The sequence below is a fragment of the Megalobrama amblycephala genome, unplaced genomic scaffold (genome assembly GCF_018812025.1).
Source record: "Megalobrama amblycephala isolate DHTTF-2021 unplaced genomic scaffold, ASM1881202v1 scaffold320, whole genome shotgun sequence".
Classification (NCBI taxonomy): Eukaryota; Metazoa; Chordata; class Actinopteri; order Cypriniformes; family Xenocyprididae; genus Megalobrama; species Megalobrama amblycephala.
The window spans coordinates 361,163-386,264 of NW_025953343.1; the positions used below are offsets into that span (position 1 = coordinate 361,163).

The following is a 25,102-nucleotide window of genomic DNA, read 5'->3' on the forward strand; positions in this document are numbered from 1 at the left end:
CAGTTAATGTTGAAATAGTGTACACTTTACAATAAGGTTCACAAATTCCATTAATAAATGCTTTGTTGAATGTAAGTAATGATAGTAAAGTGCATGTAAACATGAACAACATATCTGTTAATGTTCAGATGGTTTCCACTTCAGAATTATGTTTACAGCCCAAATCAATGCCTTGTTAATAAATAATGCTGATAAGGTACACAATAGGCATTTTTACCTTTAGGGTAAGATGGTGAGTTAGAAATGTTAACCCTTAGTGTGTCAACTGCTACAATGTAAATATGTACAGTAAGTTAACCTTAAAACATTAAGGCTATTTACAGGCATTGTTCATGATTAGTTCATGTTATCTAATGCATTAACTAATGTTAACTACTTGTGCTGTTAATGTGAATAGATGCATTAATATATGCATGAGTTAACGTTAACAAAGATGAACTAATGCTGAACAGAGGTGTTGTTCATGATTAGTTCATGTTAACTAATGCATTAACTAATTGCGCTGTTAATGTGAATAGATGCATTAATATATGTTAACGTTAATCTTTGTTAACATATGCAACTGCATTAATATGTGTGTAAACATTAACAAAGATTAACTAATGCTGAATAAAGGTGTTGGTCATGGTTAGTTAATGTTAACTAATGCATTAACTAATGTTAACTACTTGTGCTGTTAACCTGAATAGATACATTAATGCGTGAGTTAACGTTAACAAACATTACACACAGTATTGTTACTGACAGCCTAGTTTGTGACCAGAAGGGGTAGAGTGGTTTTTGCCATTTCTGTTGAAACTGCCATTGTTTGTGCTTAGTCACAAGTCATTTCTTGGCATGCACACCCCTCAGCATGCAGGATGTATGTGCAGATTCTCAGATTGCAGTGTGAGTTCCCTTCCGAAAGGGAATGTCTCAGATTATGACTGTAACCCTGGTTCCCTGAGAACAGGGAACGAGACACTGTGGATGACATGTTCTGTGGGCACCCCTTATATACTTCTTGGTGGTTGCACTAGTATGATGTCATAGGCTGTCGCCGGCCAATAGGATTGCTGTGATTTGACAGTTGCTTCAGATACCAGTCATGTGGAGGCATTCATTCCTCATTAGTGTCTCAGGGTGCAGTGTCTCGTTCCCTGTTCTCAAGGAACCAGGGTTACAGTCGTAACCTGAGATGTTTTCCAACCTATTTGGCAAAATTGAAGGCTGCAGCCATTTGTCTATGGTTTCTCAAGTCAGGTAGAACAGAAGAAAAAAAAGAAGAAATAAAGCTTTTCTACTGCATAAGCAGCCAAGTTTTATTGAAAGCCCATTTTGCAAGCAGTGAAATACCACTTTAAAAGCAATAAATAAGTAGCACTATTTATGAAAAGTACAGCACTGTTGTCTTAATCTGTGCTGATGCACTTCTACATACAGAGTTAAAAAAATCAAACACTGATAGCAATAACATCTTTTTTCCTGAAAGTTAAAATCAATAAATAACTTGCACAATTTATTAAACGTACAGTGCAGCTGCCTTGAACTGCTTGCGGCTATCAGCATCTCTTTATTTGCAGTGGTCACACAAATTTTTTGACTAGCACAGTTTAATCATCAGACTTTGAGGGCCCTATAATACACCCGGCGCAATGCGACGCAAGGCGCAGCGCAAGTGTGTTTGCTAGTTTGCGTCTGGCGCCGTTCGCGTTTTCCCGTTCAGCGCCACGTAAATGCATTTGCGCCAGTTAGTGCAGGCCATGGGCATGCCGGTCTAAAAAAAGAGGTGTGTTCAGGCGCATTGCCGGCGCATTGCTATTTTAAGGAGCTGAAAATAGACTGCGCCATAGACCAACTCAAACCTGGTCTAAAGTCTAAAGTCAATGGCGCAATATTTTTTTGTTAGAGCGCGTTGGTAGAAACTGCGCCTCTGGGCGCGTCCACAGTGCGCGTTGACTTTGCTTATTACACACAGGGATGCGCATCACACAACCATGCCAAATATTAAAAACAAAAGGATTACAGTGTAAAAGAATATTATTGTGTAGGCTACATAAATATAAAAGCGTTCAGCTTTTCCGCCAACAAATTCCGCCATGTAAATAGCAATCCGCCATGGCGCGAGCACATCTCGCTCTTAAAGGGAATGGGAGATGACACTCTGATTGGTTTATTGAACGTTACGCCCATTACTCATTAAGAGAATAGGGACAACCCATTTCAAAAATGCGCCCCAGCGCATGGACCGTTTTCCCGTTGTTAAAATAGCAAAAGTGGATTTGGACACGCCCTGAGTGCACCTGCGCCGTGCGCTTTACACTTTGCGTTTAGATCGTTAAAATAGGGCCCTGATAGTTTTTAACTCTTATTTCTAAATAAGCCATCTTACTATGAAGAAGGACTACCTCAAAATGTTCATCAGTATGTATGTACTGTAGGGACTGTGAAATGAAATACACCTTTCTCTCTGTTTCTCACATGCTAATAATTATCCCCATGCCATAGGTTGCCGACCCCTGCTGTAGTGTTTAGGTGTTTTATTCCTCTCCAATCTCTCCAGTATCTTCAGAAAAAATGTTTAAATGCTGTTGCTGCCCTGGAATAAAATTTGTTGTATACAGTGTCTGTGTACAGTTGCTGTCGCACCACTATCTCTAACTGAAATCTTCCTAAATCTTTTCCCTACCTGATCCAATTTAATCTTGGACTGTTCTTCCTTTTGTGCAAAGTTTCTCTCTTGTATTTCTTTTCCTGCTCTCCTTATCTGTAACTAACATCAAACATCCTGTTTATCCTTCCATCTCTGCTGCTTTCCTTTACTTGTCATCTACACCTGGAGCAGGACTCAACCCCTCTACACAAGCAGGAGGTATCTCTTTCTCAAGGTTCTTCTGTTGAGCATGCTTTTGTATAGAGCTTGGGGGTATGACAGTGACTGGCAACAGAAATGTAGAAGTTGTGCTATAGGCTAAAAAGCACCTTAGAAAATGGTAGAAAACCTATCATTTGCATGCGTTTTTAAGTGTTGATACAGTAGTTTAAATGTTCAAGCAATTTTAAATTGTTCAAGCACAATAAGACATGAAAGAAAACGTACTCGGTTACGTACGTAACCTCGGTTCCCTGAGATACGGGAACGAGTACTGCGTATGGGGAAAAGCTCCTTTTTCCTCCTTGCTGAAGCCTTTTTCAATAGCGCAGTGAAACTGCACGTCTATTGGCTCAAAGGAATGGAATTCTTTGAATCAATGATGGCGCGGTGTAGTCGTGCAAGCCAATGGCGAAACAGCGCGCCAACAAGCCCGCCAAAACGGGCGTGGCTTATGGCTATATAAGCCGGTGTTTTCGCCATGGATTCAGTTTAACTCGACTGAAGCGACGATACTGAGCCGCAGTGTTGGGGCACGGCATAATACGCAGTACTCGTTCCCGTATCTCAGGGAACCGAGGTTACGTACGTAACCGAGTACGTTCCCTTTCGATACTCTCACTCATACTGCGTATGGGGAACGAATTCAATCACGCCGTGCCGCGACAGGGAACGACAAAACATAACGTGGGCGCCAGGGGGGCCCAGAGGATATGTGAAGGGGCTAAAGCCGTCGAACCCTAGATGCACAGGGGCCGGGAGAGCGTGATGACGGTGCTCAGAGAGGCCGTCTTTTCACACCGAAAGGACCCGAGCATGTAAGGTCGGGATGTCCAAATTGTAAAATCTGACAAAAGTGGACGGCGAGGACCAGCCGGCCACCTCACAGATGTCTTTGAGAGAAACGCCACTAGACCATGCGCCCAGGATGAGGCCATGCCTCTAGTGGAGTGGGCTCTTACTCTTATGGGGCAGTCCAGGCCCATAGAGGAGGAGCATAGAGCAATTGTGTCGACTATCCAACGCGAGAGGCGTTGCTTAGAGACCGGAGACCCTTTGGTGCGGCCGCCAAAGCAGATGAAGAGCTGGTCTGACTGCCTGAATGGCTGAAGACCGCTTCAACATAGATCCTCAATGCCCTGACGGGGCAGAGTAAATGCACCTCTCGCTCGTCCGTGGAAGGAGGTAGCGCTGAGAGGGAAATAACCTGTGCTCTGAACGGGGTTGAGAGCACCTTGGGGACATAGCCATGTCTGGGTTTTAGAACGACCTTAGAGTCGTTGGGCCCGAACTCAAGGCATGCAGGGCTCACAGAGAGGGCCTGCAGGTCGCCCATGCGCTTAACCGATGCTAGCGCGAGTAGCAGACTCCCTCTGGAGTCTGAGGCTGATTTTGGGCCCTGGAGAAGTTTTGACATGCTCTGACATTTGTGCTTTTATCAGTTGATTATAAACATATTAATGACAAAAGTGTCATTACACTGTATTCAGCACAAACTAGGCTACCATAATATGTGAGGAACATGTATGTACATGTTTGTGTTTTTAAAGGAATAATGTTTATGCGTGGTTATTGAAAAAACAAAAAAAAAAAGTAACTGAAACAATACCTCAAAATGCATACTAAATGTTTTTTCACAAGACTTTTGAGAATTGTATATTTTAGTGTAGAGTTTTTGCTTCAAAATGATGTGGAAATGATCCTCCCTACTCTGACACATAAAACATTGTATTGATTTTAAATTTCTAAGACACTTTTTGTTTAGGTAGGCCATATGCGAAGAGGTGTGACTCTTCATGAATAATGAAGTGATTTACACCCGGGGAGATTAAGACCCTGCCCCTAATGAGCCGCATAATGAGCCATTCAGTCAGGAATGTGACTGAGTCAACTAAGAAAATGCAAAGATACATATCATTGTTTTTTTTTTCTTTTTTATTTAAAATAAAGTTAACAATATAATCCACATATAAACTAGGGTCAAAGGCACATTTTGTGTATACAGGCAAATAAAGGTAAGGTTTATAAAAAAAGCCCACTTTTACACCCTATACATAACCTGCTTGATCACATATAGATAATCTTTGCAGCCCAATGGTCAGTGAGAGGTGGTGAACAGAGAATCTGAACAGTCACACATCTGTGTGCCATTTTTGAAAACAGTTCCTTTTCAACTGAAGACACAAGTAAATGTCACATGCCTGGCATTTCCAAGGTGTGTCTTGCCTTTTAAGCCAAGCTGTACTTTGCACGACGTGCAGTTCGGTGGCATTATTCCTTGCATTTTGAACATTTTGAAGAGACTCTTAGGAGTGTGTTCATCAGCAGGACGCAGCTGTGGTCCAGGTTCCCGTGCAGGTAGGAATCTCAGAGTCTGTGGAACCATGTCAGTGTCATTATCTGTTTTCCATGACAGAGATGAATGCCTGTTGCTTGTCTGATGTTTTTCTTGGCCTTTTTTGCAAGGGGTTTTGGAGCACTCTCATTAGGGCTATAGCTGGAGAAAAAAAAAACAGTGAGATGGTTATTACACAAGGAGCTATACTATTTGCATCATCAATAACTAATACTAATATAATGTTTATTATTGTATATATTAACATTACCAAGCACTAATGCTAATATATTGTGCACGCATAAGAAAGAAAGCCATACAGACACATATATACATACACTACCGTTCAAAAGTTTGGGATCACTAAGATTTTTAATGTTTTTAAAATACGTTTCGTCTGCTCACCAAGGCTACATTTATTTAATTAAAAATACAGTAAAAACAGGAATATTGTGAAATATTATTCCAATTTAAAATAACTGTGTACTATTTAAATATATTTCACAAAGTCATTTATTCTTGTGATGTCAAAGCTGAATATTCACCATCATTACTCCAGTCTTCAGTGTCACATGATCCTTCAGAAATCATTCTAATATGCTGATTTGCAGCTCAAGAAACATTTCTGAACAATTGTAAACAATAAATGTCTCTTGAGTAGCAAATCCTCATATTAGAATGATTTCTGAAGGATCATGTGACACTGTAGACTAAATAGTACACAGTTATTTTAAATTGGAATAATATTTCACAATATTACTGTTTTTACTGTATTTTTAATTGAATAAATGTAGCCTTGGTGAGCAGACGAAACTTATTTTAAAAACATGAAAAATCATACCGATTTCAAACTATTGAACGGTAGTGTACATAGGCCTACCATATAGTGGGTGAACATGTACTTACTCTTTCTCATTTCCGCCTGTGTTGCTGGGTGCCCTCTTAGTGGGAATTGCAGGTGAATGCGAGAGTGATGGATCCACATTCCTAAAAAAACAAATTGTAAAAAAAAAAAAAAAAACCTGTTATTATTAGCATATAAGATACTACTCTCATACCATTACCTATGCATAACTGACAGGAAAGTAACAGGTATACAAGCATGCTGTATATGTCTGTCAACTGGCCATTACCGGACAAAATGTGCGAATGTGTAAACGTTACAGTCTGCTATATCAGTTTGCACATATAGTGGGTAAACGTGTACTTACTCTTTCTCATTATCGCCTGTGTTGCTGCGTGCCCTCTTAGTGAGAATTGCAGGTGAATGCGAGAGTGATGGATCCACATTTCTAAAAAAAAACTATATAACTATATAACTGCTATATCAGTTAGCACATTTAGTGAATAGCAACACGTTCGCGCATTTCACAACCAAGGGTCCTTAGCCAGAGTGGGGCCACCAGTAGGACTCTGCATGTTAATCGATCTAACGCGTGTATCCAACGTATCTATGCATATTAATAACAAGTCGAATATCAACAGAAAAGCATTCTATTTATAAGCATTTTTATGAGATAAAGTTATATAGATAGATGTAAATATGAGGCAAATATATATGTACGCTTATATAAAAAAACACGTCAAATAATTTAAGTATATCAACAGAAAAGCATTCTATTTATAAGTATTTTTATGAGATAAAGTTATATAGATAGATGTAAATATAAGGCAAATATATATGTACGCTTATATAAAAAAAACACGTCAAATAATTTAAGTATATCAACAGAAAAGCATTCTATTTATAAGCATTTTTATGAGATAAAGTTATATAGATAGGCCTAGATGTAAATATAAGGCAAATATATATGTACGCTTATATAGAAAAAACACGTCAAATAATTTAAGGAACTAAATCCTGGGCATCAGAAACTGTATCTTCAGCTGGATCAAGTCGCTCTTCAAAATACAGACGTTCATCGTCAGAGTCGTGTTCTTCTTCCGAGGAAAAAGTGAACTCACTGTCCAGGACCACTGAAGAGCCTGCTCACCTGAGTAGCGTGCCATCTTCCAAACGCGCAGGAAAGCGAATGAATCTGATGAAACTTGATGCTTTTTAAGACGCTGTTAGGGGCGTTTACAGTTTGCATAGATCGCCTCAGCACATTATATTATGAATAGAGCGCTCTGCGCGTGGGCGGGCACACATTAAAGATAATTAGGTAAGACAGGAGAAACAGTACCTCTCTTTACTTTTATACTGATTACTAAAGGGAGAATCTTTAAAAGTAGACTTAAAGCTTTGCAAAGACATATCTCTCATGCCATGAAGATAAGGTCTATTCTAGTTACTTTTAGTGACTTTTAGAATGATGTTTGCAGAGACGGAGATGCAGGACAGCACACCCTTATATTTTATTTATTTTTAAAAAGCCAAAGTTTTATTTTGATTGTGAGTGTACACAAAAAAAAGAAGATTTATAGTTTCATTTGATATATTACTTATGTCTCTATATAAAAAATGACGGAGTTTTTAAGTCTGTTTTGCGCAATGTGAAAAAAAAACCAAAACGCGCCGGCGCGTTTTTAGACCTCAGGGTTAAGGGCCGAAGGTGGACTGCATTGGCCAAAGGGCGGACCCTTGAGGGCGCAAGGACAATGGAAAGGTCCCAAGAGGGAACGGTGTGGTCTAGGGGGTTAAGACGCCTAGCACCTTGGAAACGGACAATAAGGCCGTTTCTGCCCACCGTCTGGCCAGCATGGGGCGTGGAACTCCAATGCCCGTAGACCTTGAGCGTGGAGGTGAGACCACTTCCAGCCGCTATGGAGGAAAGACAGTTCTGGGATATGTCCTCTCCAGGTCGACGCTGCGCGTGAGCACCAGTCAACGAAGACCGACCATCTGGGCGTAGAGACGCCTGGTGGACGGAGCTCTAGCCTGAGAAATGGTGTGCAAAATGTTCCCGGGGAGGCTTATCGGCTCCCATCGAGGGACCATAGGTGCAGAGCCCACAGTGCTGGGGGTGCCAGATCGTCCCGTTCGCCTGAGGAGGAGGTCTCTTCTCAGGGGGATTGGCCATGGGTTCTTGTGGAGAGCCTGAACAGCTCTGGGACAGGTTTGGGTCCTCCAAGTGGGGCCACCAGTAGGACTCTGGTTTGTCTTCCCTGATTCGATGATCACGAAGGGATCATTGGATCGGGGAAAAGCTAAAGGAGGAGCCTGGGCCAGGCTGGGCCAGGGCATCCGTCTCTTTCGAGAAGAAGGTTGGGCAGTAGAGCTGTCTTCTGAGGCGAAGAGGTCGACCTCTGCCTTCCCGAGATTTCATATCTTCCGACCGTTTGGGGGTGGATCATCCACTCGCTGAGGGGACATCCGACAGCATGTCTGCCCCAAGGTTTGTTTTGCCAGGATGTGCGTGCTCTGAGCGACCGCAGCCTGGGCGCTCCTTCGAGGAGGCACTTTGTCAGGAAAAGGCGTGGACGAAAGGCCTCCCTGGTGGTTTAATAAGACACGACCGTCATGCTGCCAGGACCAGCGTGGTGTCCTTTCAGGAACGTGGAACGTGGCCAGGGCATGTTCTACTGCCAGCATCTCAAGGCAGTTGATGTGCAGATGGCTCAGCTCGTGGGTCCACGAGCCGAAGGCCGGTCTGCCCTCGAAAACAGCTCCCCAACCCGTGTTGGAGGCGTCCGTCGAGAGCACCTTCCTTCTTGATACCGCCTGAAGGGGGACTCCACGCTTGAACCAGCTGGGGTTCGTCCAAGGTCTCAGAGCTGTAACACAGGCCTGATTGACCTTGATTAAGAAGCGGCCGTGCCGCCAAGCATGAAGTGGAACCCTGAGTTTCAGCCAGTGTTGCAGAGGCCGCATACGTAGGAGGCCGAGCTGCAGTACCGGGGAGGCGGAAGCCATCAGCCCTAGCATCCTCTGGAAAGACTTCAGAGGGTTAACGGGCGTTGTTCCTGACTGATGCCGAGAGCTTCTGAATCGTCAGAGCGCGCTCTGGGGAGACTACAGCCCTCATGTGGACTGAGTCGAAGACTGCGCCCAGGAACGTGATACGTTGGCTGGGGAGCAGTGAGCTCTTTTCAAAGTTGACCCTGAGTCCCAGGCACTGAAGGTGGCTGAGGAGCACGGATCTGTGGTGTTCTAGCTCAGGTACGAGACTGGGCCAGTACGAGCCAGTCGTTGAGGTAATTCAAAACTCGGATCCCCATCTTTCTTAGAAGGGAGAAGCGCCGAGTCCATGCACTTGGTAAACGTGAGGGGAGCTAGAGACAGCCCGAAGGGCAGGACCTTGTATTGATAGGCCACACCCTCGAAGGCGAATCTCAAGAATTGCCTGTGGCGGGGGGCTATCTGGATGTGAAAGTACGCATCTTTCAGGTCCAGCGAGAAGAACCAGTCCCCTGGGCGGATCTGCGCGAGGATCTGCTTCAACGTTAACATTCTGAACTTCCGTCTCATGAGGGAGAGGTTCAGAAGTCTGAGGTCTAAGTAAGATGGGTCTGAGACCGCCATCTTTCTTTGGGGACAACAAAGTAGCGGCTGTAGAAGCCCGACTCACTCTCTGCGGGGGGAACGATTTCTATGGCTCCCTTCTGTAACAGAGACGTTACTTCTGTGCGGAGGACATGAGCGTCGTCCGCTTTGACTGAAGTGGTGACCACACCGCTGAAGCGCGGTGGCCTTCGGGCGAACTGCAGGGAGTAGCCGCTGGATATAGTCCCGATGACCCACTGTGACACTCCGGGGATGGCTTGCCAGGCCTCGACCCGTGTGACCAGGTGAAGAAAGCGATCCGAGCGCGGAGAGAAGCGAGACTCATGCACTCGCAGTGCGGGCATGAAGTCTCAGGTGAGCGCGGCATCTGCGTGGGGCTTGCCCAGACATCCGACGCACTCACCATGGCCGTCGTCGTCCTGCAGAGGGGCTCTGCCACAGGTGGTGGCGCGGCATACTGGGACGCTGCCGCCGTGAAAACGGCACTTGGGGGGGCTCTTTTAGAGCGGTATAGACCGCGGAAGGATGCTCTGAACAGCGGCGGAAAACCGCGTTGAGGCGCTGTGAAGCGCTCGCCGGATGGCAGCAGGAGACTCGCTGAAAGCGAAACCGGAAGCTCGCGGCGGGCGGCGAGTGCGGCGCTCTGGGCGGCAGTCTGCGGCGGCGCCGGCGGGAGCAGGCGGCGGAATTCAGCTGTCTTCTGCGGGGCCTCTTCAACGGCGGAGAGAGCTCGTTCCAGCGGCGAAAGGCGATCAGCAGGATCCAGCGAAGCGTAGATCGTCGCTGAAGGAGAGAGAACTGAATCCATTGCGAAAACACCGGCTTATATTGCCATAAGCCACGCCCGTTTTGGCGGGCTTGTTGGCGCGCTGTTTCGCCATTGGCTCGCGCGACTACACCGCGCCGTCATTGGTTCAAAGAATTCCATTCCTTTGAGCCAATAGACGTGCAGTTTCACTGCGCTATTGAAAAAGGCTTCAGCAAGGAGGAAGAATGAGCTTTTCCCCATACGCAGTATGAGTGAGAGTATCGAAAGGGAACTGAATTCAGTACTTGCATGCTAGTCTGAGACGACACATATACCTGGAGCGTGCATGACTTTCATGTCTTAATATGCTTCTACATGGTGAAATACACACAAAAATATGTCTAAAATGCCAGCTTTGGTGTGTATTCGTATAAACAGTCAATTATGTCTTAGGTGAAAGTAAACAGTTGGGAGGAAAATCGGTGTCAATATATTGGATCTGTCTATCAGGTCTTAAAGTGACAGCAGCCTAATATAGCCTACCTGCTGCTGTCTGTGACAAAGAGAAAATCACTTACTGCTCTTGACTGAATACTCTAGTAGCTTTAATAAGAATCAATGCACATTTAATTTGCACAGTGCAGAATATAAAGTGTCTTATTTCTACATTTGATTACATTATTAAATGTCTGTAGTATTTCATTAGTATAGACCTACTTTAAAAAAAACTTTTTTTTTTCATTTATATCTTTTTTTTTTTCTTTTTTTTTTTGTCCTATTGCTTGTAACTGTTTACATGTCTTCAGTAAGCTTGAAGTTTGTTCTCATATTAGGCTAGGTTTAGTTTTTGCTGTGGCATTGAAAGTACTTTTTGAAAAAAAAAAAAAAAAACTATTACTATAGCTTTTTTGCTATGGTAATTTTACATAGAAAATATGTGGCTTGTGTAGATAGGCAGGGAGGGTTGAGACCTAACAAAATATTCATACATTTGAAAACATAGATCCATACAATGAAATGCCAATAATGTTGTTTTAACCATAAATCATTAAAAATGCTAACATGTCAAATAAACATTTATCTTTTGACACCAGTGAAAACAAGGCTGCATAGGAATAGAAGTACAGTGTGTTGAATTGTACAATCACTTAGCTGACAAAACATCTTTCCAAAAAACTTTCACTAGACAAAAACTCTATAAAACAGTTTTGAAAGTTGTGAGTTTTGTAAGGTCCAACCGTTGGCCCAACAAACAGAATCCAACAGTCTGGGCGAAGGTATAATGCGTATATGTTCTTTTCAGTGCTCCTGTGAAGTTCACTTCATTTTTAGAATTTAGTTTCAATTTTACTTTAGCTGCACGCGTAATCTGACTGAAATTTCAAATGATTATTACTCTTAGATCGTGCTTTCTAATTAGGAATTACTCATTGGTCATGAGTTAATTTAGATATTTGATTATTCTAGATATTAGTTTGACCTATCCTGATGCAGATTTTCAGAAATACCAAACTCCACTTAATCGACTGGTCATACTGATTTCAGAAGAATCCAAAATAAATCAAGATTAACATTTATTGTTTGTCAGGTAAAAATGTATCTGTAACGAGGCGGGACTCAGGCAGAGATCCATTTGCAAGCTTTATTACAAAAGTAAGCGTGGTCGTACAGGCAGGGTCTAAGCTGGGGCAAACAGGAACAGCAAGGGCTAGGCAGAATCGTGGTCAGGATACAGGCAGTACATCAGGGCAGGCAGATATCGTTCACAGTCCAGATAACAATAAACAGTCCAAAGGCAGAAGGCAGAGAATCATAAACCGGAAACAGGCAGGATCAATAACAGACAGGCAGACAGGATACAAATGCTCAGAATTGCTACACAGGGTAAACAAGACCTCGCAATGTGTGTGTGTGAGTGAGAGTCCTTTATAGTCCAGGAAAAGAGCTTCAGGAGTATGTGGCAATAGGTGATTGGTGGAGTGAGTGCATGTGATAGGCAAGGGAGGATTATGGGAAATGGAGTCCGGAGTGAACAGGAATGTGACAGTATCATTACCAATTACATAATTAAACAATTAGAAGACAATTCAGAAATAATAAATACAAAACATCAATTGCTCAAAGATGACTCTAAGAGTAAGAAATGCATACTACAAAAGCACATAATTGTGCTGATATTTTGAGCGCACACAAATAAATGTAGACATTCTGTAATTTCAATTGATGTATTACTTTTATCTGTATGAAAAAAAAAATTACAAAGTATTTTGTCGATTTTGCTGCTATGTGAAAAAAATCCAGCAAAACATTGCCGCCGCATTTGCAGACCCCAGAGTGTTAATAAAGTCTCACATGATATGGATTGTTTTTTGCCAAAATTACTGTAAAACCGGCAAACAAGGGAGGTGCTGTTGTAGTCTGGGGAAAACACCAATACATCCATAAAGGACTCCGACAGCTTACTAATACTGATTACTATTTAGCTTTGGCCGCCAACCCTTTGGAGATGGCAGTGCCCAATACCTTTAAGCACAAAACTCTTCTGCACCAGGCAGAGTATTTCAGTAGTGTTGGATCAAGCGGCCTGTTGCAAGCCAGCACAGAGTATGGTGCCAATTCATTGAGGATGCAGAGAGAATCATCACCACCACAGCAAAGGAAGATGCAGATAAACAACTTCAAACAGTGACCACTGTCATTGTCAGTTTCGTTGCAGAGGTTTGTGGTTGAAGAGTGCAGGACCAGCAGACCAAAGTATACCTTTAACCGAAGGGCAGACAAGTTCCACCAGCTGCAGGCAAGAGCTTTTAGCTTTGGCGAGACAATTCAAGGCAGCAACTGAGGAGGATAAACTATTACTTGCCGAGCTATAAAAAATACTGATCATAGTATTATGAAGAAACTCGTGACCCTGCATAGAGCAGAGTAGCACAGAAGGTAACAGAGAGAGAGAGCAAAGAAATGAGCTGTGTTTTTTGGGGAAAACAGCTTTTGGGGGAAAATCGAATTGGACATCTGACTTGTTCCAAGGAGGAAGTAGACTGGTAACTGCACAATACCCTAAGTGAACATGAAAGATAGCAGGAGCTAGGGGCCCTCAGAGCCCCGTTTAACCCTCTGGAGTCTGAGGCTGTTGTAGTGATTTTTACTTTGTCCATCAAAGGACACAAAGTAAAATAGGGATTGGTACTCAAGTCACCGCTGACGTTGTGATTTTTGGATCATACGTCTCTTGAGGTGTGGTTATGAGTACATCAGATGACCACTTTCCCCTTTTTCCCTAGTTCAGGGCACCAGTCAAGGTCTGTTACCTTGGCAGTATGAGAACACTCCCAACAGGGGCTTTCATTCATTTAGAATTAATGTAAAGTGGTCAGCTGATTTATCTGAAAGATTAGTGATATTGCTAACTTGTAGAACCTTTTCTGTATTATCAGCACAAGGAAGACACAAGTGTAATAAAATAAATTTTATTAACAAAAAGATAAACAAGAATAACTAACACGACTACTAAATGAATACCATGAATGATAAAAGAATAAAGTGCATAAGATACATAGAATACAAGTGATTAAGTTGAGTGTGGCTATGGAAGAGTTACGTTATCTTAGGGAAAGATAAACTGTTTCTCTGAAAATAATAAGGTGGAGAACCTTATTATGCAACAAACAAATAAACGAGAGATTATTTGTTATTGACTAACATCAGCTATATTGAATCTAATAGGAATTAGGAAACTATATACCGATAATATACAACAATGCCAAGGTCTCTGGAAAGAGGTTTGGTTAAGTGATATTTACGTTCCACTTGGTTGAGTCCGATGACAGTGACGTCTTCCCCTGGTTGTGCTGGGTGACAATGCAGTGGGGAGAGGAGCCAGAATCTGTTTCAACAGTCTTGAACACGAAGCTCTGTGGAATGCTGATCTCCTGGAGCACCAAAGGGTCCTAAAATCTGGAACACGCAGACGAAGGTACCTTGAATTGAAGGTTTGCTCTCCTGAGCTTAACCCTGTTGCGGATGTCGTCACTGTTTCGCTGGATGGAAACTTTGAACGTAGTGTTGGTTAACGTCTCTTTCCTCAAAAGCTGGAGGCTTAGAACATGGTCGTCTCTGTTGTTGTCTCTTCTGGATGGACCAGAGGCTCAGAACGGTATATCTGTTAATGTCTCACTCCTTACAGAGTTAAGACCCAGAACCGTGTATCTGTTGTGTCTCAGCTTCGCAAGCCGGGACTCAGAACAATATCTGTTATGTCTCACCCGATGGGAGACTCAGAACAAGGAGTGTCTGTTGAAAGGGTACCTTTATCCCTTTCCGATGAGGAGGAGATTGCATTTTGGCGCTTCTCCATTCGAGTGCTGTGATTGGCTGCTGGCATCAGAGGGGACACACACAGTGTGGCCCACCCTTCTCTCCCCTGTGGAACTCATTTGCATGAAGCACAAATTTGGAAGTCTTTACAGTGTCTTTAAAGTTTACCAATGCATTTCTCACTTTCCAAACCACCACCAGAATACCTTTGGCAATATTCTAAACAAATAGAGACTAAACATGATGGAAAAAGATTGAACTGTCATTCAATTGTACATTAACAGCTGTATTTGTATCAGATGTTGCACTACAAATGGCTGTCACTGAGAATACTTATTTCTGTGAATAAGTGTGAAATGGATGTGTAGTTTGCATCAGTTCTAAGGTTTTCAAACATAGTTTTGAATGGATTTGGATGGATCTTTGTGATCTTTCTTTGTTTCACCCATTTCTGCCAAGGTCCCAAGGAATTTTTATGGCAGTCTCTGGCCAACTTAAGGAAGTAGTGTTTAGATGGGTGAAGGGTAATAACTGCCTGTGGACCAATGAGAAGTCTTGTCCTTCCCAGGCTTGGTACAAGAGGTCTTCTTCTTACCCTCTAAGAGAGGTCTGGATGTTGTCCTTACATCTTTATCTGATGGCGTTGGACAGTTTGTTTGTGTTAGTCCACCGAGATCCAATCAAAATGTAGCAAACCTTTGTCCACTGTTACAGAGAGAGAGGGGCCCGGCCGTAAACTGGGCCCTGGAATTTTTGTTATTTTTGGACTAAAATGTATTTTAGATGCTTCAAAAACTTCTAACTAACCCACTGATGTCACATGGACTACTTTGATGATGTTTTTATTACCTTTCTGGACATGGACAGTATAGCGTACATACATTTTCAATGGAGGGACAGAAAGCTCTCAGACTAAATCTAAAATATCTTAAAATGTGTTCCGAAGATGAACGGAGGTCTTACGGTTTGGAACGACATGAGGGTGAGTCATTAATGACATAATTTTCATTTTTGGGTGAACTAACCCTTTAAAAGCATGCACTTTTGGAGAAATATTGATGGATTCTCATATGTTTATGTCAATTTTCTATACAGAGGAGTAATATTTATTCTATATTTATTGTCATCATTATGAGCACTGGAAAATGTGTTTTCAATTCATACTTGCAGCCGGAGGGCGCTCTGTGCACATTTAGTCCACAGATGACTCAGTGAAGAACAGGCATACCATGTGACATTCCAGGAACTAACAGAGGCTTCCAGAGATCGCTAACCATGGCTATAACATGCAGATAAACACTTTTGAAGATAATAAATACACGATTGGGACAATGTATACATGTATTGCCTCAGAATTTGGTCTGAATAGTGCTCGCTCTGTGGATGTGGCCGCATTAGCAGATAATGAGCTGAATCACGGACGTCTAACATGTCTCTGTTTTCATTCAGATTACATAAACAGAGAATTTATGTTTTTGATTTGACTTACACGATTTAAAACCTCACATTTCAACATTTCTTTAGACATAAGTCTCAAATTTTTGTGATTACTATTCACTAAGTTACACCTCATTTTCTGAGAACTATCAGTTTGGACTTCGTTCAGGGGGAGACGAGAGATCACGCATCATAGTTTTCTTTATTTTGCAAAAAGCACAACATTTTATTTTTACTCTGAGTGTACACAAATAAAAGATGATATTTTACAGATTAAAATGGAGTATAACTCTTAATTGTATGTGCAAAATTGACAGAGTATTTTTAGTCTCTTTCACACTGGTAAGAAAAATACCAAGGTGGTATCGCCGGCGATACTACCGACTCCAGAGTGTTAACGTACCATCTCCCACAGTGGACTAAAACACCAGAGAGCCCACATGGAAGGAAGTGCAGAAAGTGGTGTCAGCAGAGAGAGTCAGCTCTGCTCCAGGACCCAGTGGTGTAGCCTACAAGGTGTACAAGCACTGCCCTAAGCTCCCTTAAGATCCTATGGAAGATACTGCGAGTGGTGAAGATCTTCTTCATTGTCATAGCCCGGTGGATGACAGACTTCCTCCTCAAGAACGGCTACATCAACACATCTGTACAGAAAGGTGGCATTCCAGAAGTGCAGAGTTACCTAGATCACACTGGGGTTGTCATGTAGCTGATCAGTGAAGCTTGCAAAGGAAAGGCAGACCTTGTGGTGCTTTGGCTTGACCTTGCCAAAGCTAAGGCTCCATTGCACACAAGCCCTTCGAGTTGACCCTGGATCGCCACCATGTACCTAGTAAGATAAAGGATCTCATCCTAAACTACCAAGGAAACTTCAAGCTTAGAGTCACTTCAGGGAACTTAACATCAGAATGGCACGGGCTTGAAAAGGGGATCATAGCTGGGTGTACCATCTCAGTTGTTCTCTTTGTCTTTGTCGTGAATATGGTGGTTAAGGCAGCAGAAGCTGAGTTTTGACTGCAAAAGATGATGTAATTTGATAGGATGTAATTACGACATTTTGCGTGTTAGAAATACATGCTCGGTTTTAATGTTATTTTAAGGTGGGGTAGAGTTAAATGAATTGCAAAACTCAGCAGTTTGTTCGCTTACCCCTGGGGGGTACGTGATGTGACATGAGGGGGTATGCAAACAAAATGCTGAGTTTTGCCATTCATTTAATTTTACCCTACCTTAAAATAACATTTTATGTACACCAGTTTGAGAACCACTGCGCAAGAGCAGATCTTAAGCAGCAGCCCAACATCCTTGGGGGAGGGCCGCTAGCACTGGCAGTACGATCAAGTGCCAAAGTCCATTGCAGACTACATATCCAAAGCCATGGCCAACAACAAGCACGGCTGGCACTGAAGGAACATCACCTTTTTCAGGGCTAGAGAGCAGCCACATTCACAGCCCAAGCCGGCAACCAGGCTGTTCACCTCGGCTTCAGACTGGGAGCTTCAAGTCAATCTGGGGAGTCAGCTCAAGTTCCCAGTCCACATCGTGGCAACTGCGTTGAGGCCAGACATGGTGCCAACATCAGCCACTTTGAAGCAGGTGCTCCTGATAGAGCTCACGGTTCCCTGGGAGGACCACATCGAAGAGGCAAATAAATGGAAGTAGCCCAAGTATCAAGTGCTGGTGGAGGAGTGCAGAAAGGCAGGCTGGAAGGCACGCTGCTAGCCCACTGAAGTGGAGTGTAGAGGCTTTGCTCATTGTGTAAGGTCTACATGCTGCTTGGCATTACTGGGGTTATGAAGAGGAAAGCCATCAAGTCTGCCATGGAGGCCACAGAAAGGGCCTCCAGATGGCTCTGGCTTAAGCAGAGTGATCCATGGTCTGAACAACCCTGGCTGGGTCACCTGCCAGGTGATGATGTTGAAAGACCCGAAACACCCGATAACCTCAGGAACATCACTGAAGATGTGTCCCAGCGCATCCGAGGATATATCTTTGATGCATTATAAACAGATAAAAGGCATAGCCATGGGTTCTTATTCTTGCCCCAAATTACGATAATTTATTTTACATTTTTTGACAAATAACCCCTTTTGTTGATGAATTTGTATAGTGGGGATGAAACATTCATATTTTTCTGCTGATTTGGTCTGGCTCAGAATTTGAAAATGAGCCTTGAGCATTCAATGTCTGAAATTAATTTCCTGGATATAAAAACTACTAAGGATGTTAATGCTGATTTACTAGGGGTGTGACAAGATAGTTAGCTCACAAGACAAGACGTGACACGAGATTGAGTTCACGAGAGCAAGACAAGATTTTTACACAGTATTTTTAAGAACTCTTCAATGACAAAATACATGACTAGAAAAAATAGTTTGCAGGTGCATTTCGAAATATTTTAACTAATCTTGTAATGAATGTCATTTCAGAATCTATGAGAACGAATTATCATATGCAGTAATAAAACAACAATATTCAAGCACTGTAAAAGGTTTTGCCACAAACTCAACTGACTGGCCTCTCTCCTGTATGATTTTATACGAGTCTCTTCAAACCTTGGAACTGTACATGATTTATGAGCTTTCACAGCTTTTTACCTCCTAACTGAACTCCTTTCCACAAATTGATCATAGAAATAAAAAGTTTAAATAAAAATGAATGTGTATGAGTATGTATATCTTATTAAGTGCAAACAATAAGTGCAACCATAATCAAAGTACTCTCTCAATATTCAAAGTGCAAATAGAGACCAAATTTTTCTTCAAGCATGATACAGAACTGAGAGATGGTTACAACTACATAGCCCAGCCTAAGATAGCTTTCATATTGGGAGATTTGCATGCATCAGGGAGCCATTTTCAAAATGCAGGGTATTGAAATCGCATTTGAATGCGCACACATGTTTCGCTCATGTCACATACTTTCACTTTCAATTTCATGATCTTATCATGCATTTCTCGTCACATGTTCAGAGAACTCTGATTTCTGCTGCACTACATAAGGCTTTGCTGCTTATGTTGGATGAGCTGCATGGAATTGAAGTGACCATTATCCAACTGAATTAAATGTTTTTTTTTTTTTATATAAAAAGCAAAAGACATTGGAGGCATAAGTGGTGGCATATTCTATCCTTCCATCCTAATTTCACCCTCACGCACTATCATGGCAATATCACAAGACTGCTTTTTACCTCGACAATAAATCTTGTTACATTTTAATCTCTCAAGATCTAGTGGCGCAAGATCTCATCACACTGGTGTATATGGTTTACATACTTCAATTTTCAGTAAATTAATGAACTGTAATACCATTCTTAGAGCTAATAGTTTTCATCCACCTTGGTTGAAAATATTCCTGATGTTCAGTTTCAAAGACTTTAAAATATTTGTGATTCAGAAAGAGACTTAATGAAATTAAATTGAAAGATAATGATTAAATCCAATCGTGTTTTCTTTTCAGTGACTTCCAGCCGAGAGGCAACACAAATTAAACGTATTGTAAATTTTAATTGGGATATTATTGAAAGTGACAGCACACTTAGGGATGTTTTTACAGAAATACCAATAGTTTTAGACATACTGTACGCCTACTATACGAAACAAGGTACATAGGTATCTCAGTGCCCCTAAACATAAAACATGTCTTGGTTCTTTAGTAGGTAATTTTATATGTGGAGGGTGCAAGCATTGTTATAACATGGTAAAAACAAAATATTTCACTGTAGTGTATCCAGTTGAATCTTTCATTAATTTACAGGTTGGAATGTGAATGTGGACATTTTTATATAGGTCAAACAAAAGGGAAATGTAGATTGAGAGTGGCCAAACATAAATATGCTATTCACACAAAACTTGTATCCTATGGCAAGGCATTATAATGAGGTTAGTCATGGTAGTGACAGCTCCCTTAAAGTGATTGGAATTTAATCTAATTCCGCCTGTTGCTTTCCTGTTTGCTCTCTACTGTCCTCTCCAAATAAAGGCACAAAAAGCCCATAAATATAACTTAAAATAAATAAATAAATAAATAAATAAATAAACAGCTAAATAATACTTAGGAATTAGGAACAAATTAGGAATCACACAAAGAAATACAACTTAACTAAGATACGATTTAAATAAACAGTGTTTTAAGATTATCAGGTGTTCCAGTACAGAAACTAAACAAATGTAAAATAACACTGCAGTTTAAAAATAAAATATACAGTACAAATACAGTTACAAATGTTGTTCAGTCAAGAACAGCATGTGAATTTTCTCTTTGTCTTTTGTTGTTTGATTAACATTATTATAGAGACAGCAACAGGAATATTAGACTGCTGCTGTTTTTATTTTAGATAAATAAATTCCTGACCTTACGTATCTGATTCCAGAATTGGAATCGATTTTCGATCCAATTCAGTTTTCACTTAAGGGTAATAAGTTACCTGGAGTTAACAAGGAAATTTTTTTTTTTTTTTACCATTTCTGTAGTAATTGCCATTATTAAAGGGATAGTTCACCCAAATATGAAAATTCTCTCATCATTTACTCACCCTCAAGTAGTTCCAAACCTGTATGATTTCTTCTGCTGAACACAAAGGAAGATATTTTGAAGAATGTCGGTAATATACTATGGAATTCAATGGGGTCTCATCAGTTTTTTGCCTAAATTACATATAAACATCAGCCAAAATTCAATCTGTTCATCATATAAAGCGAACGTGTCTCTTCAGAAAATTTGGACTAAACTGCTCAATACATATGGATTAGTTTTATGATCTCTTTATGAACTTTTGAAACGTTAAAGTTTCAATTGCGTAGGCTGTCTATGGGGGGACAGAAAGCTCTCTGATTTTATCCAAAAGATCTTCATTTATGTTCCAAAGATGAATGAAAGTCTTACAGGTTTGAATTTTCATTTTTTGGTGAACTAACTCTTTAATGGTTCTTTCTCCTGTTGCAACGGACGAGTTAGTCTGGTGCCACACATGACAGGATCTTCTAATTTGATTGTCCTGAGTGTTGATTTGGAATTCGGCTCTTTTCACAGTTAACCCTTAAAGATCTAGAGCATTTTTGGGCCTCCTGACTCACCTGCACTTTTTAGGGCCCAAGCCACTCAGGCGCTGGGCCCTTTTGTTTTTCTAAAGAGAATTAATTTTTTTCCCTTTATCCGGGGCTTTTTGGGGGCCTTGACATGCTCAAAAACTCTTGAAAATTGGCACACACTGCGGCCATTAGGACACTGCAAAGGATGGGGACCGGGCGTGGCAGGGGGGCTCGACAGCACCCCCTTGAATGGTGTCCGAAATCTTGGTCCATATATCAAACATGCTTGCATGTATTAGTATGAAACTCTGTACTCATATAGACCTCATCAGCCCTAACAACTTTCATGCTCTAAGTTATACGCCAGCTCAACAGGAAGTCAGTTATTATGGGTTGTTTGAAAAATGCACGCTCTGGAATTTGATACACTCCTCCTAGGCAATTAATCCGATCACCACCAAACTCGGTCAACATAAAGTCACAACATTGGTGATGTAAAATTGTCATCTCGAACGGTTTGGCCGTGACGAGGCAACAAATTTATGGCGAGAAAAGGGAAACAGGAAACGTGTTATAACCAGGGCTCTGAACCGGTTCAAGGAACGAAAACAAAAACCGGAAACGAACAAAATTTTGACCGGAACGTAACCAGAAACGGAAACGAAATCAAATTTAATCGTTCTGAACAGAAACGCTAATTTGAAATGGCCATTAACCGGTTAATAACGTTATTTTATCGTTCCGTTTAATATTTTGATTTGGCAGTCAACCAATTATGAATTCAAATAGTACAGCCTATGCAAATGTAACGCTGACGCATCCAACGAGTGAAATATCTGCGCTCACGCTCTAAAGTGAGATGCCCGCGCTGACGCGCTCAGCTCAGCTGTCAAGTCATCATAGGTTAGGTAAGTCACAATGGCAATGCACTGGTATTAGTTTTTCCGAAGATATGTCACCAACCGTCAAGCATTAGTCAAGACTTCATTCTGACCGAGTTTGGTGGTGATCGGATTAATTGCCTAGGAGGAGTATATCAAATTCCAGAGCATGCGTTTTTCAAACAACCCATAATAGCTGACTTCCTGTTGAGCTGGCGTATAACATAGAGCATGAAAGTTGTTAAGCCCGATGAGGTCTATATGTGTACCGAGTTCCATACAAATACATGCAAGCGTGTTTGACATATGGACCAAGTTTTTGGACACCATTCAGGGGGCACTGTTAAGCCCCCCTGCCACACCCAGGTCCCATCCTTTTGCAGCATCCTAATTGCCGCAGATTCCAATGTGTGTGCCAATTTTCAAGACTTTTTAAGCATGTTAAGTCTCCCAAAAAGCCCCGGATGAAGGGGAAAAAAAATCTCCTTAGAGAAAACAAAAGGGCCCTGCACCTGAGTGGAAGGGGGGGGGGAAATTATCCTTAGAAAAGGGCCCTGCGCCTGAGTGGCTTGAGCCCTAATGATAATCCTTAGGGGAACAATAGGGCCTTCGCCTTTGGCTTGGGCCCTAATAATCCTTAGGGTATCAAAAGGGCCCTGCACCTTAGTGGCTTGGGCCCTAATAAATGGAGCAATTCCAATATGGTCCTGACACCATTGGTGCTTGGGTTCTTTGCGAGGTGCAAAAAAACTTGATCCTTTACAATTTGTGAATAGGAGGAGGAGGAGCACAGAGGATGCCTATTTGTATATGCTGCATAGACTCTATTGTCATTTTTATCAACCAAAGCGATATGCCTGTGTTAGGGTTAGTTTATAGATTTCTCATCTGCATTTAACACTATACGACCGCATATTAATGGAAAGATTGTTTAAGCTGGATGTGAACAGTAGACTCATTAGATGGGTTGAGTCTTTTCTGACTGATACAGTGTGTTAGGGTAAACTCTGCTCTGTCTTCCCCTATTGTTACCAACACAGGGGCCCCACTGGGAAGTACTATCTCCCCAGTTTTGTTTACTCTCTATACAAATTAATGTATAGGTTCTTCATCTGATGTTTTCAATGTTAAATATGCAGATGATACGGCAATTGTTGGTTTGATCACTGAAAATGAAGTGGAGTATCCTAGATGTGTGAACAAGTTTGTTGACTGGAGTCAATCCAGTTTCGTCCAATTAAACACTAGTAAAACTAAAGAAATGATTTTTGATTTCAGAACAGGAGGTGATACACATCAACAAATTACTGTGAATGGTGAGTGCATTGAAGTTGTAAATGAATATAAATATTTAGGGACAATCATTGATGCAAAATTGACATGGGGTGTAAATACAGGAGCCATATATAAGAAAGGGCTGAAACGATTGTATTTCATGCTTAAGCTTCAGCAGTTTGGTGTGGATACACATATACTGGATCTTTCTATCGCTCATTTGTGGAGAGAATTTTGACTTTTTCTCTTTCTCACTGTCTGTGGTAAATAAGAACAAATTAAATAAGATTGTTAATATGGCTAGTAAGATCTCAGGTAAACAACAATATGGTATGACAACATTATGTGAATCTCGAGTTGTGAGAAAAAGCCATGTAATTCTTCGAGATGAATCACACCCTCTTTATGGTGAATATGTGTTGTTACCATCTGGATGGAAGCATAGGGTACCATTATTACGGATTACCCATGCACAAAGATCTTTCATATTCTTGAGTATAGCTCTGTTAAATAAATTCCTGTGATATAACAGTTGTCCTATGTCCTGTATACCTATGGCAGTAATTCTGCTGTTGTGAGAGGGATGTGTTGTTTTTTTATTGTGTTGTAATCTGTCGATGTTTGTTTGTATTGCTTGTAGCAAATTAGCTCAAAATAAATATTAATAATTAATCATAACTAGTTATAATTAATTATTAATATTTGGATCAGTTAATAAAATTAACTTAATGTTAAAAAATTAATATTATAATCAATTAACCCGTTGTCCAATGAACACACAGTGTTAATTGTTTATTAATTCTAAGAAATGTTCATTTCCAGGTTATGGGAAATAACAATCTTATTGTACAGTACTACTAAGAGCCTGTAAGTCAGGATCTGCATGAATAGGGACTCAAGCGTATGAGCGCAAAACACAGACAACTTTACATGTGACATGAACAAGACTTTATTAAGCAGAGTACAGTAAAGCAAGAAGTTACAGCATTGTTTGACATTCAGCAGATCAACAGCCTTGAGCAAACCATCAGTTTAGTTTTAACAGGCCCTTCTTTAAAAGGGGTAAGGATACTCAATGTATCAGATAATGAGACTAAGTTTGATACTTGCATGTCTCTCCAAGTTGAATTAAAACTGTCCTGATGCAATTTGTGGAGGCTCCCGTTGAATCTTCTTAACATCAGCATTTTTCAGTAAAAAGGGAAGAGAGAGATTTGATCTTGTGATCAGTGAATATAAGGGGTGAAGATGTCACACCCTCTTAAGGTGTCTGAGCCAATAAGGAGTTTCCCTTTCAGAGGGAAGTTTTACAAGTATTTGTTCTGTAGCAATATATTAGCATAAGACACTGGATTGGATGAATGAGAAAAGAACTTTCTAGATTCTTATAATACTAATGTGTCACAAAAAAAATTCTCCCCCCCTTGGAAAAATCTTGGAAAAAAAGATTGAACTGTCATGCATGCATTTGTACATTGAGAGCTGCATTTGTGTAAGATGTTGCACTACAAATAGCTGTCACTGAGAATACTTATTTCTCTGAATAAAGTATGAAATGTTGTCATGTTGTAGTTTACGTCAGTTTTGGTTGGATTTCTAAACCTTGGAAACAAGATTTCCAAACATGGTTGGTAAGGTTTCCAAACATTAATGGATTTGGATGGATTCTTGTGGCCTCTCTTTGTTTCAACCCCCACTGCTGCATCCAAAATAATTTTTTATGGCAGTTTGTGCCTAAACCTTAGGGATTAGTCTCAAGATGGGTTAAGGGCAGAAACCAC

General features: G+C 41.3%; 1 protein-coding gene and 1 long non-coding RNA gene across 3 annotated transcripts in view; one reads left to right on the forward strand and one right to left on the reverse strand.

Moving 5' to 3' along the window:
• LOC125261117 overlaps nucleotides 1–25,102 on the forward strand; it is a 182,639-nt gene that overhangs the window by 97,173 nt on the left and 60,364 nt on the right. Inside the window, exon 3 of one of the 2 annotated variants that reach the window (XM_048179709.1) lies at nucleotides 2,825–2,851. The exons of the other annotated variant lie outside the window; for it this stretch is intronic. Within the exon in view, the coding sequence (XP_048035666.1) occupies nucleotides 2,825–2,851 (27 nt within the window). The remainder of the gene's footprint in view (nucleotides 1–2,824; nucleotides 2,852–25,102) is intronic. 2 annotated transcript variants of the gene reach the window in all.
• LOC125261118 lies at nucleotides 5,121–6,541 on the reverse strand. Its single transcript, XR_007183220.1, has 3 exons — nucleotides 6,398–6,541; nucleotides 6,093–6,173; nucleotides 5,121–5,348 (listed from the first exon to the last, which is right to left on the reverse strand). It is a non-coding gene; the product is annotated as an uncharacterized LOC125261118 (long non-coding RNA).